Source organism: Penicillium diatomitis, assembly GCF_028827545.1.
Source record: "Penicillium diatomitis strain IBT 30728 chromosome Unknown utg000005l_segment0_segment0, whole genome shotgun sequence".
NCBI classification, from domain to species: domain Eukaryota; kingdom Fungi; phylum Ascomycota; class Eurotiomycetes; order Eurotiales; family Aspergillaceae; genus Penicillium; species Penicillium diatomitis.
The window spans coordinates 992,108-1,008,547 of record NW_026623177.1 but is presented as its reverse complement, the minus strand read 5'-3'; the positions used below and the strand labels follow the sequence as shown (position 1 = coordinate 1,008,547).

The 16,440-nt window shown below is 49.3% G+C and overlaps 5 protein-coding genes across 5 annotated transcripts; 1 reads left to right on the top strand and 4 right to left on the bottom strand.

Annotated features, from left to right (window-relative positions):
* Positions 1-1,402: 1,402 nt before the first annotated feature.
* On the top strand, positions 1,403-3,593 carry znfA (putative C2H2 finger domain protein; the record flags this gene model as incomplete). The annotated part of the gene is made up of 3 exons (XM_056934584.1): positions 1,403-1,782; positions 1,888-2,997; positions 3,077-3,593. 3 exons carry the CDS (start codon positions 1,403-1,405, stop codon positions 3,591-3,593), a joined length of 2,007 nt encoding a protein of 668 aa, XP_056789778.1.
* Positions 3,594-5,184: 1,591 nt separating this feature from the next.
* Positions 5,185-5,846, bottom strand: N7539_004981 (uncharacterized protein; the record flags this gene model as incomplete). Its single annotated transcript, XM_056934583.1, has 2 exons — positions 5,185-5,696; positions 5,759-5,846. 2 exons carry the CDS (start codon positions 5,844-5,846, stop codon positions 5,185-5,187), a joined length of 600 nt encoding a protein of 199 aa, XP_056789777.1.
* A 1,843-nt stretch (positions 5,847-7,689) lies between these two features.
* On the bottom strand, positions 7,690-9,376 carry N7539_004980 (cytochrome b5 reductase family protein; the record flags this gene model as incomplete). The annotated part of the gene is made up of 4 exons (XM_056934582.1): positions 7,690-8,215; positions 8,387-8,891; positions 8,944-9,055; positions 9,158-9,376. 4 exons carry the CDS (start codon positions 9,374-9,376, stop codon positions 7,690-7,692), a joined length of 1,362 nt encoding a protein of 453 aa, XP_056789776.1.
* A 666-nt stretch (positions 9,377-10,042) lies between these two features.
* Positions 10,043-11,419, bottom strand: N7539_004979 (uncharacterized protein; the record flags this gene model as incomplete). Its single annotated transcript, XM_056934581.1, has 1 exon — positions 10,043-11,419. The coding sequence occupies one exon, from the start codon at positions 11,417-11,419 to the stop codon at positions 10,043-10,045; it is 1,377 nt and encodes a 458-aa protein (XP_056789775.1).
* A 2,260-nt stretch (positions 11,420-13,679) lies between these two features.
* Positions 13,680-14,340, bottom strand: N7539_004978 (uncharacterized protein; the record flags this gene model as incomplete). The annotated part of the gene is made up of 2 exons (XM_056934580.1): positions 13,680-13,969; positions 14,034-14,340. 2 exons carry the CDS (start codon positions 14,338-14,340, stop codon positions 13,680-13,682), a joined length of 597 nt encoding a protein of 198 aa, XP_056789774.1.
* Between the last annotated feature and the right edge of the window lie 2,100 nt (positions 14,341-16,440).

Below are 16,440 nucleotides of genomic sequence, written 5' to 3'. Positions count from 1 at the left end.
TCTGGATCCAACGCTCAGGACGTCCTGAATAATCTACGAGGCGGGGGGTCTTGGCTCGAAACTCGTTCGTTACGCAAGTCGCGTACTCTTCCAGTCTGATTCAGTTCCCGACAGAAGACAGAAAAGGCGAAAAGGTACTTGTTCGGCGCTATTGCAAGTACGTCGACTCGGTCGACTCGGAGAGACTTGTCAATCCTCGTACATCATTCTTTCCGTTTCCCGCTCACTTCACAGCTCTTTTACTTCGTTGGGCGGGGAGGTTCTTTTTGAGAAAGCTCAGCACAGCACATCGCACCGTTCGACTGGCGGAAAGCTTCATGCGACAACTGCACAGAGCACGTGTGGTCGGATTACCAGTTCTGGTTGATTGATTTGAGGGTCCATGGAACACACTTCGGCTCCCGGAATAAGGCTGTGCTTGTGGCACTCGTGCGGCAAACGTTTCATCCCATGAGGCGAATCGCCGACCATGTAAGTCATCGATCCTTCAGCCCTACTCTCTTTGCGCTCGCATGGTCTGGCCATGCTTTCTCTGTCACATTCCCGCTACCGGACTTCTGTGCGCGTGGTCATTTTGTCTTCTCCGTCCTGTCCCCTATAGAGAGTCCTGGCATCGCGCATCGCCGGGACTTGAGGTCGCCTTCACTTCGCCTGGGTGGCCCCGCGTCCACCACCGCCGCCGCTATCCAAACGCTGGACTGTCTTACAGACCCCTGGCCGTGACCGGCGAAGTTCCTTTTTCTTCTTGCTTTTCGCCTTCTCATTCTTTATTCTTGTTATTTATTTATGTTATCCATTTTTGGGTTTCGATCCATGTGGCTAGTCTGACGTCTATTCAGCTTATACTTCCTCACTTTCTTGCGGCTGTGGAATCAACACCTGCTTGAGAATTTCGCCACTCCATACATAGTGTTATCAGGGTGTCCCGTGCCGTTGGGTTCAACCTGCTGACTGAAGCCAAGCTGGAATTATTCCCCGCACTTTTTGTTCTCTAGGCGAGAACCTGAGATAGCGTGACTTCTACGAGGCTTCACGCTTGGTGTCGCGGCTTGACCATCCAACTGGATTGGGTCGTCAGGTACTCAAACGTCTCTCACCGGCGTGTCTTCGCCACCCACCTCGGTCTTCAGCTCTTCCAAGTACGACGACAGCAACCTAGGGTCTCTTCATCTCGGTTCTTTACCGCCGGCCCGTACCGAGACTGGGGTACTACGTCGTGCTGCGACACTGCATTTGCTGCAAATCTTCATCTCTTTGATCGAGCTCTTGCTTTTCCATGACAGCTGTGTACTGAACATACCACTGCGAAACTCGCTCGAGGAGCATGGACCGAAGGACGTCACCGCCAACTTCTTTCAATAACTGGGATCAAAGAGAATGCCCACCTGATCAATCCCACAGAATGTCTCATTCATCGTTCACATTGCGGGGACCGTTGCCTATTCCTTCGCAACCTGTCATGCACACGGTTCCGCCACCTTTACCTCCACCGACGCATATCCGCGAGTTGGAAACTGGCTACGATGCGGGTTGGCGTTACGCTAACTCATCTCGTGCTACAACGCACCTTCCTCCGCTCAATTCAAATTCAAGTCTGCTCGGTGGTCATCGGCGGGCGGACGTTATACCCCACAGCGACTCAATGGATATTGATGAACTTGACGGACGGCAAAACAGAACACAATCGTCTCACAGCTCAGGAGCGCAAATTAGAGTCCAACCACCCCCGCTGACAAATGAGGGATTCCCAAATTCCATATCCGTCCTTCCAACAGGTGCTGTGTAAGTTGTTCGATCGAGGTTTGCCCGCAGCATTGCCGCTGTAATGCATGGCGCAAGTCGCACCTGAAAACAACGAATGAGCAAATTTGCTAATTTGGCGTCTAGTCTCAAAGGCGAGCAGAACTTTTCACTTAGGAGTGTCAAAGATTCGTCGAATGCGTACGATCAACACCTGCTTTCTAAGATTGGGAATTCCCTTTCGCCACGCAATTCCATAAGTCAAGGATCAGATCATCGTGGGTCAATATCAACATTGACCGTACCATCGATTTCCTCTCGCGCATCCAGTAATCTCCCCTCTCCGGGAGCTTTGGATGCAGGGTCTATCCTAGATCTGAAATGGTTGCCCAGTCCCCAAGCAGATGCGGTTTCCCCAAGGAGTAAATCACATTGGCTCGACCGCTTTGAAGGTCGAAGCCCTAGCGAGGACAGCAATACCCCGTCTGCCATCTTCGACCACGATGGTATGCGAGAAGGTGGTCGACGACGATACCAAGGAACGACGCCCTCTCGGGAGGACAGCATTAGCCTACCCAGCCACTCACATCGGGGCAGCTACGACCTAGGCGTCTTCTCAGACTACGAGAATGAATCCCAAGCGGATGAGTCCGCACGCCCGCGCCAGTTCATTCTCCGAGAGCCCACACCTCCGTTCCGCGATGGAACAAAGCTGGGTATGAAGCGAAGGGCGTCCTCACCCCCACGGGAACCAATGGGCGAGAGCCTTCATTTGATGACGAATAATGGGGACTTGTCACAGCGACGGACCAGCGGACAGCCTTTCGCCAACACTTTATCCGTGAATACCAGCTATCCTTCGAGCCGCCGCGCCCTCTCGGCGTCGTCATCACTCAGCATTCGAACTTCTGGTTCATACTCTTCTACTCTGTCAATCGGTGGGAGCAGCATGACCAGCCTGTCACCGTATGACCGGCTATCTCCCGGTGGACTTTCGTCTTGCTCTGATCTCGATGTCTATCACGAAAAATCAATTCTCAACACCAACCCTCCTGCGTCTCTCGTTCAAGCACTACCACGACCTATCAACATCCCGAGCTCGCTGGAGCCTCCGGTGATCGATTCGGCCGGGAAAGTGAATTTGCCCAACGTTTTCAGTGTACCCAGAATATCGCATGGATCAAAGATCAGTGGGCTGTACATTTGCGATTGTTGTCCGAAGAAACCCAAAAAGTTCGACAACCCAGAGGATCTTCGGTAATTACCCCCGGATGCCATCGAAGTCGCGTGGTTGCCGTCATTTTTGAAACCTGGATTCTAATTATCTCCCCTGCAGCTCTCACGAGATGGAAAAGCAGTACTCCTGTCAGTACTGCAACAACCGCTTCAAAAACAAGAACGAAGCAGAAAGACACCAGAACTCCCTCCATCTACGCCGTTACTCTTGGTCCTGCGCCGCTCTTCCCAGCTTTAAGGCGGCCTTTCGTGCGTCTTCGTCGCCATCGTGCCAAACCAGCGCTGGTCCCTCGCATGATTCATGCGGATATTGCGGCAAAGAGTTCTCCAACTTCCCGCGACCGGACTGGGATGGGCGGTTTGAGCATCTGACAACCTTGCACAAGTTTGGCGAATGTAATAATGCGAAGAAATTCTTCCGCGCAGATCATTTCCGCCAGCACTTGAAGCACAGTCACGCAGGAAGTAGTGGGAAATGGACCAACATTCTTGAAAATGCATGCATGAAAGAAGAACAACCACCTGAACCGAGAGACAAGGCGAGAAATGTATCCGGGTCACAAAAATCAGGGCCGTTACCTACGGATATTATTGACGAAGTCATTCGCGAAGAATGAATTCCTGCACATTCCCCACGATATATGCCATGCTGCATGCAGAGCATGACCGGAATGATAGGCTCTGTCTAGCAAGAGTGATGTTTCATCACCTGCCGCAGACTCGGCTCAATTTTGTCCGAAGCCCACATTTGCGCGATTCGGCTGAGTCACTGCGGGGAATTCTTGCGAAAGAATCAATCTCACGAAAAGCATAAAAGATACATTTCAGCATCCGGGACGAGATCATTGGCACAGTGTAAATATCTTGTGAAAAAGGAGGTCTTGTCATTCCTACAATGTTAGAACATTCTACGATTCCTGGTAGAGGTGCATACTCGGATTGATCAATCTACCCTAAGTGCTCGAACGACAAGCTTCATGATGATTGAAAATAATCACCTTACACTAGGGATCTCAAAAACTTGAAAGAATGTTCTTCAAATGGAACCAGATGGGAAGATTTTGAGTGAATGGAAAACAAATGAACCGTAGCTAACACGAACATAAGTGCTGAGTCCGAGACACAGTAATTGCTACCTACCTAGGTATCTCCGTCCCCGCAATTCAGGCTTGGAAGATATGCAGCACCCATGGATGCCTAATGCCTTTACAGCGGACGTCAATGTGGATCAGAGCACTCAGGATATCCTGTAAAATGAAAATTCGTCTAGCCTGGTCTCGCTAAATATTCGCTTATTCTTAAGGTAGCGATGCTAGCGCTAAGGTACAACGGCCTAGAAACCGTTCTATACTTGAAACCTTCAACCCAACCTTGGAACCAAGCCGGTGATGAGGATAACCGAAGCTGGAGCATGCTCGGCATCGTCGAGCCAATTATAAACATGGTAGAAAGAATCTATATAGTCGCGATCAAATGAGAGAGCGCATCAACTGCAGTCTTACCTCCTTCGCAATTCTCTCAATGCTCGACTCCCGTCTGCCGAGTTGAGCGCCGACTTGGACCCGGCAACAACAGCCGAGATATCGGAGATATCGTTATGATATATCTAGTCGTGCGCAAATGGGAGAGGTTGGAATGAGCCATGTCGAGAAGATGTTTAGCAATATGAAGGCATGAACAGGAATATGTTTGTATCTATGTACAGGAAAAACAACAACTGAAACAGCGGCTCGACCCGTCACGGCTCTGTTTTCGTCCGAGAGCAGTTTCAGGCGCTGCTCTCCATCACGGTTACAGCCATACAAACTACCACCGAGATCCGCCATATAAATGGCATTGCTGGCCAGATCCAGCTTCAAGCCAATGGTCTCATTGAGATTCCTGCTGAGAATGCGCTAGCCCACTCGCGACGAGCTTGGCCCAGGAAGAAGACCATGATGGTTCAGGTGAAGGCAGTTCAAGGAATTTCCGTTCGGCAGCTCTCCACGATCAGTCCAGTAGAGCGAGCGTGAGTCTTCGTCGATTTCGAGATCGATAAATTCAGGCAGATCACTCAGGACAAGTTGAATGTCGTCACGAGTTGTAGCGCACAGATCCTGAGAGATCGTGATATTGGCGCAGAAAATCCGACGTTGGCCGCTCTTCCGAGTGGCCCTTTTGGGTCCAGTAGAATTTGCCGAGACGCGGAGCGACCGCAATACTGGTACACTATTTGAGGCTATCCTGGGTGTCTTTGTCATCGCCAGTCTGGACGAGCACTTCAAAGGCAGATCCGTCGTAGTCGCAGCGGACCATGCGGAGGCCTTTGCGGTCGCAGAAGTAGATCTTCTGGGCATCTACGTTCTTGCCGGGAACACCCATGTTGGTCCAAAACATGCGCCTGGCAGTCGTGTCAACAGCAACTCCACCGGGGAGAAATTGGCTGGTAGCAAGGACTCTTTGAATCTTACCATCGAGCGAAAGTTGAAGCACCTGGCCAGCTGTGTAGCTAGGCTCTTTCGCCGATAGGCCAATGTCGAGAACACGGAGACTGCGATCATTTGGCTGTTGCGTGTGCTCGGCAGTGACTGGAGGGTAGAGGCCACCTTTGGAGCTTTTGTTGCCGAGTTTTCCCCTGGCTAAATATTTGGAATAGATGAAGTCGATGGTTTTGGTAGGAAAGAAGCCTCTCTCAGCAATATAGTGCTCTTCGATGAGGGCAATGGTATCGAGACCGACCTCTATAGGCATATCACAGTCAGACACTTCGTTACATCTTCAAGGAACCAGTCAATTCACTTACTATCCATTGATCTGTAAGGCAAAGAGCCCGCCTTGATGAATATCGCTGACCAGAGCGCATCGTTCTCATCGGGGGTAGAAATCTTCATCAGCGAGAACTGTCAGAGTCTCTTCGTTCCACTGCTGTCCACAAACGGTTGAAGATGAATCCTGTCGACCCTTTGCGCGCAACATATGGGTTCGTGGCGGCCTCCGTTGAGCGCTCGATGATGAATGGCAAGATAGCAGGATCCGTGAATCCGTCAGTCCTCACCGACCATGCCTTGAGGAGGCATATAGTGGTGCATGTTGAGAATGCGGGCTTTGGTTGAATCTGGCACCTTGTCGAGCATTTTCAGAGGACTTTTAAGAGGAGGAATTGGAAGCCGGAATACAGTCAACTGGGGGTTAGCTTGCCAAGTTGCTCGAACGTATCAATCCTCAACTGCAACTTCTCCGGCACAACTTCGATGGCCAGTCATGCCCTTTGCAGTGACTTTTCCAGGTCCTCGAATGTGGCAACCTGTCCAGGAGGAGATCCTGTAGGCTCGGTGTACGATGACACATTTTCGGTGACATACAGAAACCAAGCCTCCCCTGGCTCTGCGTTGGGGTCACGGATATTGACAACGTATCCTGCCGATGCCCAAATACAAAGCTTTGAGGTGCATCAATGCGTCAGCAATGGGAAACAGCTGAAGGTTCTCGGTCGAATGGACTTTGTGTGCGTACCGATGCAACGTCCTAGCACACCAACACCGGGGACAACGACAGGACGCTCAAGGGAGTCGTTCGGTGGCTGCCACTGGGGTTTCACTCTTGTGAGGGGATTGGAAAGTGTGCGGTTTGAGAACAAAGCCCGACAATGATAAAAACACAAACTGAGAATTTGTCAGATGTAGGTGTACTTACTCTTTCCCTCTGGGGGAACAATCAGCTTGAGTAAGAAGCGCGGCTTATGGACAGGCGACTTCCACCCTTCGTGGAAGATCCCCACCCACATCATTCATTCAATATACGGTTTCTCGGCATCCCGATCCACGGCTGGTCGGGAGCTTCCGGTGAATGTATGCTCGGAATAGAGCATCATTATAGTAGCACATAAAGTCTTAAGTCCCGAGGAAGTTCAAGCCTCGAAAATATCCGGAATTCAGGCGTCTGTCCAACAACGTGGGATGGACACGCCGCGGAGGCATTGAACCTCGGGAGGGCTCATGCTGTCGGCGTTGGCCACCCGCGGATCGACCGGGTAGAAACTTAATCACGAATCAAGAATTCCAGGTCAACTCTATTTTCACTCCCGTCTGGTGTCCAAGGTTGAGTGGATAAATTCATGCGAGATTTCATCATTGAAGCTCGATTGATTGTGGCGCGCTTCGCTGCTCCCGACGCTTTACGAGTGACATAATCTGCTCCTAAATGTGAGCCGCTATGGCGGCCGCTAACAGCACACGAGAATGAACGAATTATATGCATAGTACCAGTATGATATGCTTCAAGAAGTGCATAACGACTAAAGTAAGATAACGGACTGCCGAAGGTAGTCTGATCCTATGAGTGTCGCTGTTTTCTGAGGTTTATCATTCAAAGGCCTCTTTGGACGGCCTCATGGACGGTCTGTTCATCTTTTAGATACGGAAATCTTTCTTGAATTGATGGATGGAAGAACAGTTAGACTGTCAAAGAATCGACAAATTGCTATCGATAGCAGGGACGAGGTAAACCTTATGAAGATAGAACGATACAGTAAATCGAAAACAACCAGAGAATCCGACGACAAACCGTGACAAAGTCATCAATGCGGCTTGGAAGCAGTATACGTTTGGAATCGACGCCGCGCCTAAACAGTGAGGATCTGATCCGACATCTTCGAGATTGCACCGGGAGATTGGAGCCAAAGTCCAATCAACGCGTTCTTCGATGCATTCATCATACCAGGAGGTCCGCAAAATATCACTTTGGAATCAGCTGAGAAGAAGTTCGTCTCTCACGCATGACCGCAGGCATCATATAGCCATTGCCGTATTGCCTCTTCTGCGGTGGATGATCAAGCATGTACCAGACTCTCAGTGTCCTGGGAGAAGCTTCTACATAAGCTTCAGGCTCTGTTCGCAACAGGATACCTTCTTCCTTCCGATTTGCAAAGATGGGTGAAATCTCGGTAGTGTCTATCTCGTCTTCGCAGATTACGCGACTGAGCTGGCACATCGGCGCGATACCAGTTCCGCCAGCAATCATACCGAGCTTCTTGCCAAGTCCATTCTTGTATCGCGTGGAGCCCTTGGGTCCACGGAAAAGGACCTTGTCGCCTACCTCAAGCTTTGCCATGTATTTGCCTGTCAAGAAACCATCCTCGTAATACTTGATCACCAAATCCAATCGACCTAGCTTGAGGCTGTTGGTTCTTGGTGTGTACGACCGGCTAACAAACTGTCCATCGAAATTTGCCTTGATGACAACGTGTTGACCGAAAGGTAGACTGGTTACGTCGTGTGGATGTGGAAGTTGAAATACAAAGTGGTAGACATTGGGAGCAAAAGAGTCTTTTGCAATCACAGGCAGCGCCTTGAACCCCTTCGGTTGAAGAATACCCGGAGCGGGATGTAAGTTTAACTAATAGATGGTGCTGCATCTGATATGCGCAGGGTACTTGGTGAAGCCATTTTCAGTCTCCACGAGCTTGGAGAGACGAGATGTGACCACGCTCTTAAGTACCGTAGAGTAAGCGGCCTTTGCAAGAGCACCACTCACAATTTCATCATGAGGAAGTGAGTCGGACAATTTGCCGGTAACTACACGACCTAATTGGGGTAGGTGTCTGGAAAGCTCGCGAATATTGACCGATGACTCTTGAGAGAGCAATACGAGACGTAGGGACAGAGCTGTGCCAGCAGCGACACCGAGCTTGACCATACTGTCTGAATTATTTGATGCTTTGGGCGGGATAAGAGGATGCTGAACGAGTCGAACGCCTTCCCAACGCTTGAAATTCGTAGCATCTTTGAGTGTGTCAATAAGGTAAGACTCCAAAATCTCGTTGGCATCTTCAGAGTGGGCCACATCTTTGTATGCAGCAGTTGCGTCCTGGCCAGCGACATCAAGCAAGATGTCCAAACCTCCAGGGTGGTGGCTGGCGTATTCGGTCACAACGTACACTGTTCAGTCCATAGTAAGTGAGAGATGACTTCAAGCTGCTTCGACGCCTACATTTGCCTTGAATAGCAACCCACAGATCGGTCTTCTTCTTGTGGAGCTTTAGCTTCTCCGTGGTGAGTTCCTTCATTCTGACAATGCGCTTCCATTCACAGAGTTTGGGAGTCTAGATGGTTGTTAGGAACACAAGTTGTGAGTTCGAATTGAAAAAGTTTTCAGATCCGGGCAGATGCGAATATTGATTTGAGGTTCTGAAGAGCACAAGAACATTGTTACCGCGGAGGAGCACTCCACCTCTTGCAGACGCGACATTCTGACTATCAATATGTTGATCTGCGTCTTGCAGTTCTCCTCTGATGGCACCGTGTCTCCCCTGCTTCGGGACTTCGAGCACGTGGACAGATTCGAAAGGATTTCGGGCGTTCAGGCTTTCCGCGGCAACATTTCGGATGGGCACGCCAGCCGGACTTGGAATGCACGTCAACATCCATGTTTTGAACACAGTATGTAGGTCAGCATGATATTTCAAACTCAGAGTGAAAGACCCTTAAGTCTATCTGGAACTAACAGTTCGGTCAGGGTAGGATGACTCTCGTCACGCCCAGGGCTCCATGGGTTTACCCCAGTTTTTCTTTCTCCAGTCCTCGGTATTTATTGTGCATGATAAGCCGTAAGATACGCTGTTTGATAGCGTTCAGAGTCTTCAGACTCGTACCTGCAGCATTACGAAGCTACCGTAGGTACTTAGTGACCCATAGGAGGTAATAATTTCCATCACTTCAGCTCGGATTGGACTGAGGCACTTGTAAGCTTCTGCCAAAGTGCTGTTGTTACAGAAGGCTTCGCCTGGCTGCCCCAGGTGTGTGCCGCAACAGTCGTGAAATGGCTTTTTTATACCATAACACCCAACGTGACTACCTCGTGCTTCAACAGCGAAACGATTACACTACTAAGAAGGAAGCTGAGCGTACGCACAGGAAGTGAAGAGGAGGGTACGATTGAGTAGGTGATTTGCAAGGTGGGAAGAAACACATATCGAAGAGAGAGTGCGAGATGAGAGAGTTAGAGGAAAACCTGCAAAAGACAGCAGGGGGAAAAACCTCTAGTCTGTCACGCAAATCAACGGCCTGAATATAAAGGAGGTTGGTCTCCGTCAATCATCTTTCCTCCGCGCTAGCTCAAAGTAAAACTGCTTCGAACACCACGAGTAGTTCCAGAACGCAAAAAGTTGGGGATTCTCTACCAGAATCCGCCGCAGTGTGGACTCGCCTTTCCCAGAGCCAGGCCATTTGCCCTGCCATTCATGCGTGTAGGGCTCCATGATCTTCGAGACTTCCGACATCCACAATTTCACCCTCTCCGACTCGATGATGCTTGCACGTACCATGCGCTCTTCGAGGTCATCAAGAAACTCTGCTCTCGCGGCTTGGTCCTTTACTGTCGCCTGCATGATTGCCAGTAGGATATGCGATCGAACTGATAAGTCGAAATCACCGAGCGCGCTTTCTTTGTCGGAGAGACCAGCTGTTTCCTGACACGCGACAGCGGCTAGGAACTGGACCTCCTCCTCGCTTCCGATTTCTTCTTTCCATCCCCTATACGCGGCAAGCGCACTGGTTCCTCCGTCTGGCCATCCGGAAAAAAGGGATTTCTGAGGTTGAGTAAAATCTTGCCCTGTAACTTGGGCGACATACCGACCACTTAGCCAATGGATATTCCATAATCCCATTCCAACTAGTTCACCAAAGGCACAGGGACCAGGACCAAACGCTGGTACCACTTGGTCAAGCCAATAGCGCGCAAGAGGTTCAGAGTATGGTTGTACTCTTGGGTAGTCCCTATGAAGACTAGTGATTGTTGCTTCCAAGGTAGTCAAAGCCAGTGCTGTTATAGTCGTAGATGGTAAAAATTGTTGTTTTGCACGTGTGCATACAACAGTAAAAGCCCATCGCGGGACTTTGAGGAGTTGGGTTGGTTCCACCAAGAGATTTTCCGGCATGGGTTGATGGTCTTCAAAAAGCGAATGGGAAGAGCCAGGAAGGTCCCGAAGATCTGGTGGGCGAAAGAATCGCGTCGTTGCTTTCTGGGTCAAAAAAGACAAGGAGTAATATGAGCGCCAGACGGAGGGGCCCAAAATATCATAATGTTTTTGGTAGAAGGTGGGAAAATCGGAGAATGAAGGCGATTCGCACTCCTGTAGCGGATCCTCTCGATACATCGCCGCCATCAGCTGTGTAAAATAGAACACGTCTAAGGTACTACCGTAGTACCAAAGCCATATCAGTAAAAATATTTTTCGGACTTTTCTGAGGTTCGCTGCGGTAGTTTTCAAGACGTACCGATTGAAGCGTAGCTCATCCTCCCCGAAAGTGAAGCCAAGTGAATGAATCTTGTCTGTAGCCGTGAAAACATTGCCCCACCTTTCTAGGGCGTCGACGACATAGACGAACCCAAGTCGCATCAAGTCCTCATGGGAGACTATTGGCACAATACCCCCTTCAGCATCCGCACAAAACTGACTTGCATCCATCATGGATGTAGAAACAGGGCAGCGAATCCAATATAGAATACGCCGCAGAGCCAGAGCGGGAAGTTTGGGGGCGGAAGGTGTTCGTATATAGAAAGAATTCAACGATCCTGGATTGAATCCACGGCCAGAGCGAGGTAGAGTGCTGAGTGCTATGTGCTGATTTAAGTAGTCCTACTGTCCTAGTGGTTAGTAACAAAGTACTAGGTAGTTAGTTAGTAAGGTAACTTAGTAGGTACCAGTTAGTCACCAACTACCTCGGCAAATTAACGGGGCGCGCTACTCTTCAATCTGCCTAATTACGGGTAAGCTTAGGACCGAGCGCTGGTTTGTTTTTCTTTTCTTGTGCAACACGTTCGACCCAACTTTCAAGTCTTTCAAGCACACGTGAATGGGATTAGCATAAACTGTTTTATTCTTCGATGACGAGTCCCGATGTCAACTCTCAGTGAATTAATGTAACTCTCGGTGAATTTATGTAGGTCCCTCAGTACAGGTACATTCCATCTCTCTTTTGGGACTGTAACTCTGACCGCTCCATAAGCCTCCCGCTCTTTGATACCTAGTAGCCTAGTAGGTCGAGGCACAGGGGAAGACCCACTTGAACACCAAGAAAGACCATTAAATCATTCCAACTCGGAAATCCTCGAATAATAGCCATGCACAGATTTTCAACGAACACCGCATCAAGTAGCAGGAGGCAAAAGAGATACACTACCCACTCATATCAAACTGGTAACCCGAAAGAGACGCCCGCCCGTCCAGCTCTCAAGTCATTACGGGTAGTCACGCCACTGCATTATGATCCGTGACCTCGCCAAGTACACAAGTTTCTTGTACCACATTGCGTCCTATGACCGTAGGTATTACTGGGCCACTGGCACCTCTTGAAATCTTACGAGACAATAGCCGTTGAGGACGTTCCCTTCAGGCGCTTGTCCTCTGGAGCGTATATTCCCAAGCCTCAACTAGCGCCTATAGATTTTCTTTCTCCGGTGAGAATCAAGGCGCATTCTCCTTCCTCAGCTCCCTTCCTAGCTGGCCCAACAATAGCAATAAGAAGGCAAATTATAGAGGAGTATAGGACGCAAAGAGTACAAAATACAGTGTCCGCAACAACTTCTAAACACCTCCCCGGGTACCTACTGATGCTGCTCCCGAGGGTTTACTTGGGTGTAGGTCTTGATGTCCGTGCGTGCTGTGCTTTCTGCGGTTCCTGCATGATGATGGTATATGTTTGGAATGAAATTGGTCACCTTCCATGAGAGAGACAGTGATGGGCACGCGAGCGCCGAGGAAATCGGGCGTCGTGATTTGAACAAGGCTCATATAAAGGCTACGGTAATACCATGAGATGACCAGGGCTCCCTGGCTGGCTCAGATGCGCACGAGCGACGACTCTCGGCGTTGTGTGAGATTTGTGCTTTGAATGACCCCATGATGACAACTCTGCCGGTACAGCTGGCTTGGGTAGAATTTCTCACCCACATCAACCTCGGCATGATTTTCTCCCCTTGTTTGGCCCAGTCCTTAAGCCTGGCCTCCCTCGCCCAACTCAGGCTTCAAAGCCTAAGGGATTTTCCCTACGAGTTTCATTCTGGTGAGCATATGTCCCTTGAGTCCTCTAGAGACTCCATGTGCATGAATCTGATAGGACATAGAGCCCGTCAGATAAGGACGAGAAAGAAAGGCTGCACAGCTCATGTATCACCCTTCACGCAAGTCGGGCTTCAAACTTGGCGGATCCAACATGCATGAAATGTCTCGAGTACAACCATTTGTTCGAATGGCATATGATTCTGCCGCTCCCCACAGTCGATAGTTTAGGTAGGTAAAATCTCATTCCTCTCTCTCATTGTGCGACTACACCTAGTGGCCACCTAATATTGTAGCTGCATCTCATGACCGTTGGCAAGGACAGAAGCGATCGTGGCCAAGAAGAACAGCCTTACAAAAGTGTCCAGTTGATAAGCAGATCCCAGCTTCAAAATTACGATGATAGATATAGTCCACATATTGCCATGTGATTTCATGATACCACTCACAATGAGTTGCCCTCGCTACTTGAATCATCTTGTCAGAACTCCGGACATAGGTACTTCCTGAGCCGCGCTGACCTGCGCTACAGCTCCATGCTATGACCATGTGGCGACCAGTTGGTATACATGTACAATGGCTCGGTCTGCTTTTCGATCGCTTTGCCACCCGCAGCACCCCAACAATGCATATTCATGTAACGCAATCAATGGTTCAATGCCGATTATCACTGTGGCAGTTCAACTCCGAGACCCCAGCCCGGCAGCGATGTCAAATCCCATTCCGCGGTGCCAAATTCCACGCCAAGACGTTCGCTATCCTTTGCCAACCGCTCAGTACACGGCGTCAACCATATCTGATTCGTCTTAACCAGACCATCAGGAATATAGCACTGAGCTTTGTCGTTGTGGCTCACCACGTCGGAGAATATCACGGTGTTGTCAACGGTATAGGACGGGTCTAGGTACTGAAGAAACCGTGCGCGGTCTTTCTCTGAGTCATGAAAGCCGTCAGCTTCTGCAGGAGCACAGAGTGATGATGCAAATCACGATGTAAATAAGTCAATTCTTCTCGTACGTACTTTGAATTACCTTCATCCCGTACAAGTCTCTCGGCTTGCATGTCTGTGGATCCTTCTCTTTGTCTTCGGGAAATTCGAAAAAACGCGGAAGCCATATTTTGTTCCAGCCATTCCATACATCGCTGTCTATTGTCATAGCGCAGTCCCACATGGTCGATACTTCACGGTTCCACTGGCGAAAGCCCCGGAGTACATATATTCCTGCGCCGGTTTGCCGGCCGGCGTTTCCAGCTGGCACAACGGCCTTCTGCCCATTATTGTATATTCGCTCAGCTTCCTCCTGGAAATGAGTCAGCATGAACAACATCAGTTCGGGAATTTGACTTTGAGTCCAGAAAATAGCGATTGAGAAGACAAACTTTATCGACAACACGGTAACCGAGAAACAATCTTCCATTGTCCCGTTTCTGCAATTCGATCCTGAAGCCCCTTGATACCTCACATGCGACGAAATTGACGAGTAATAAGAGGGTTAAAATCTTCATACTGTAGACCTCTGGCACGAAGGATGATCAGTGAAGAGATAGCAAGGGCGAGGACTCAACGAAAAAATTGGAAGATAAAGTGTAAACCAGGATGAACCGGGGACCGTCTCACCAGATATAGGTGTACAAAAGGCTCCCTCTATCTGACTCGTCCCGAGATGCCCAAGGAGCTTGAACATTCAACGGTAGTAACGAGCCCACAAACTGTGCGGCAAAGCCGTGAACCCCATTTCGAACTACAAGAACACCCGGCAAGTGCACTATCTGAAAATGGCTTGTCCCCCGAGATCACAAATACTTCGGACTACCAATCGGATTACAGAGGCGATCCGTCTCAAAAGATAGCTTCAAATTGTTGGGGTCAAGTCACCGTCGCGAGCTAACGTAGCGTCACTTAGGCTTTCCACACACTCATTTACCAGGAAGTAGTTTAAGTATCAATGCATTGCCATGAGAAATTGGGGCTGTTCACGGGGGCGTAGGTATTGATTTTCGAGATTTCTTTCTTTTACGGACTCTGCTATATTAGGTCCGATTCAAATCAAACACCTATGGCTTCATTTTCTCTATGCGAGTTTTGAGCATTCTTCTCTTTTCAACTGGATGACAGGATGTACCTTCTCGCGAGACCATTTATTGACTTTTTATTCGCAAGTACTATGGACAACGTAAATTGGAACTGCCTGAACAAGATAGGTTGATGCGTATAAGTTAGAAATTGCGTGATAGATCATTGAGATCCAATTCCGAGCACGGTAACACATTATCGGAATGATCAGGGTGATGTGGGAGCTCTTACACAAGTACGAATAACGTTACGGTGCCACGGACCCCGCCTTGACTCTCTGTCTGCATGGGAACAACCAAAGCACTATATTCGCCACGAGAATCAGCCACTAGCCTTGAGAGTTGACAGTAGAACCGCATTCAAGGCCCGCTCGCTTAGACAAACAGCGGGTATCGTTGAGCTTAGCTCCGAAAGTAGCTAGAGCTGGAAGAAGATTCAGGAGATGTGGCGGATTGTCAGACTTTAGATTGCTTTGATCTCGCAAAATTCTTGGCGGGCAAGGGATCCGTAGCTCCCTGTCATGCGCAACAGGTTGTATGCATTGTGGATATTCAAGGCTACATAGGAACCACGAATATCGAATGAGCGATGTGAACTAGTAGAGAAATAGAGCGCCAAGAGTGGGCCGAGGACCGTCGGACCCTTGACCGGACCCGCAGGCTCGGCCCCTTTCTCGCCAAGAAGGCACAGCGCCAGCGTGCTCCGTAGAGCTACATATTGACCATTAGATGTAGCAAATGGGGGGTCAACTATCCCTCACGCTTGTAAATTAGCCTAATAGAGAAAGCAAATTCTACCGTTATGTATGCACGGGCTATATGTCGTGATCATACATTATGAGGCATTCATTCTCAAAGTATACGCAGAAGTACACGCAGTGGGGTACTTGCTTCCAACGTTCTGAAAGTAACCTTCTTATATCACGGCCCCAGATATGCATCGTGCCAAGCCGGGGATGATTCTTGGAGCCGGCTTCATTATTTTCCCCCGCCCGAGGGAGATCCGATCTTTTTCTATCGTGCAAACTAGTACACACTACACACTACACACTACACGCTACACACTACACGCTAACTACACACTACACACTTACACTTGTACCTATGTAGTGGGTACATGTACGGGTATTATAGCGGTATTTTAACCAACCCCCCTTGATCATATTATGCGATTAGCATGATTGAGATCAAACTCTTCGAAGGTGGAATTCAGCCACGCCAGGGCGGTTCTCTGTCTGAACGAGTCAATGTGCACTTTTTCAAGACCTGGCCGACAAGCCCACTATATCCCGTCTCAATCAGCCAATCAATATTTGACTGTAATCGGGCCCTAGCAGAGCCTCGGAGTCGACATA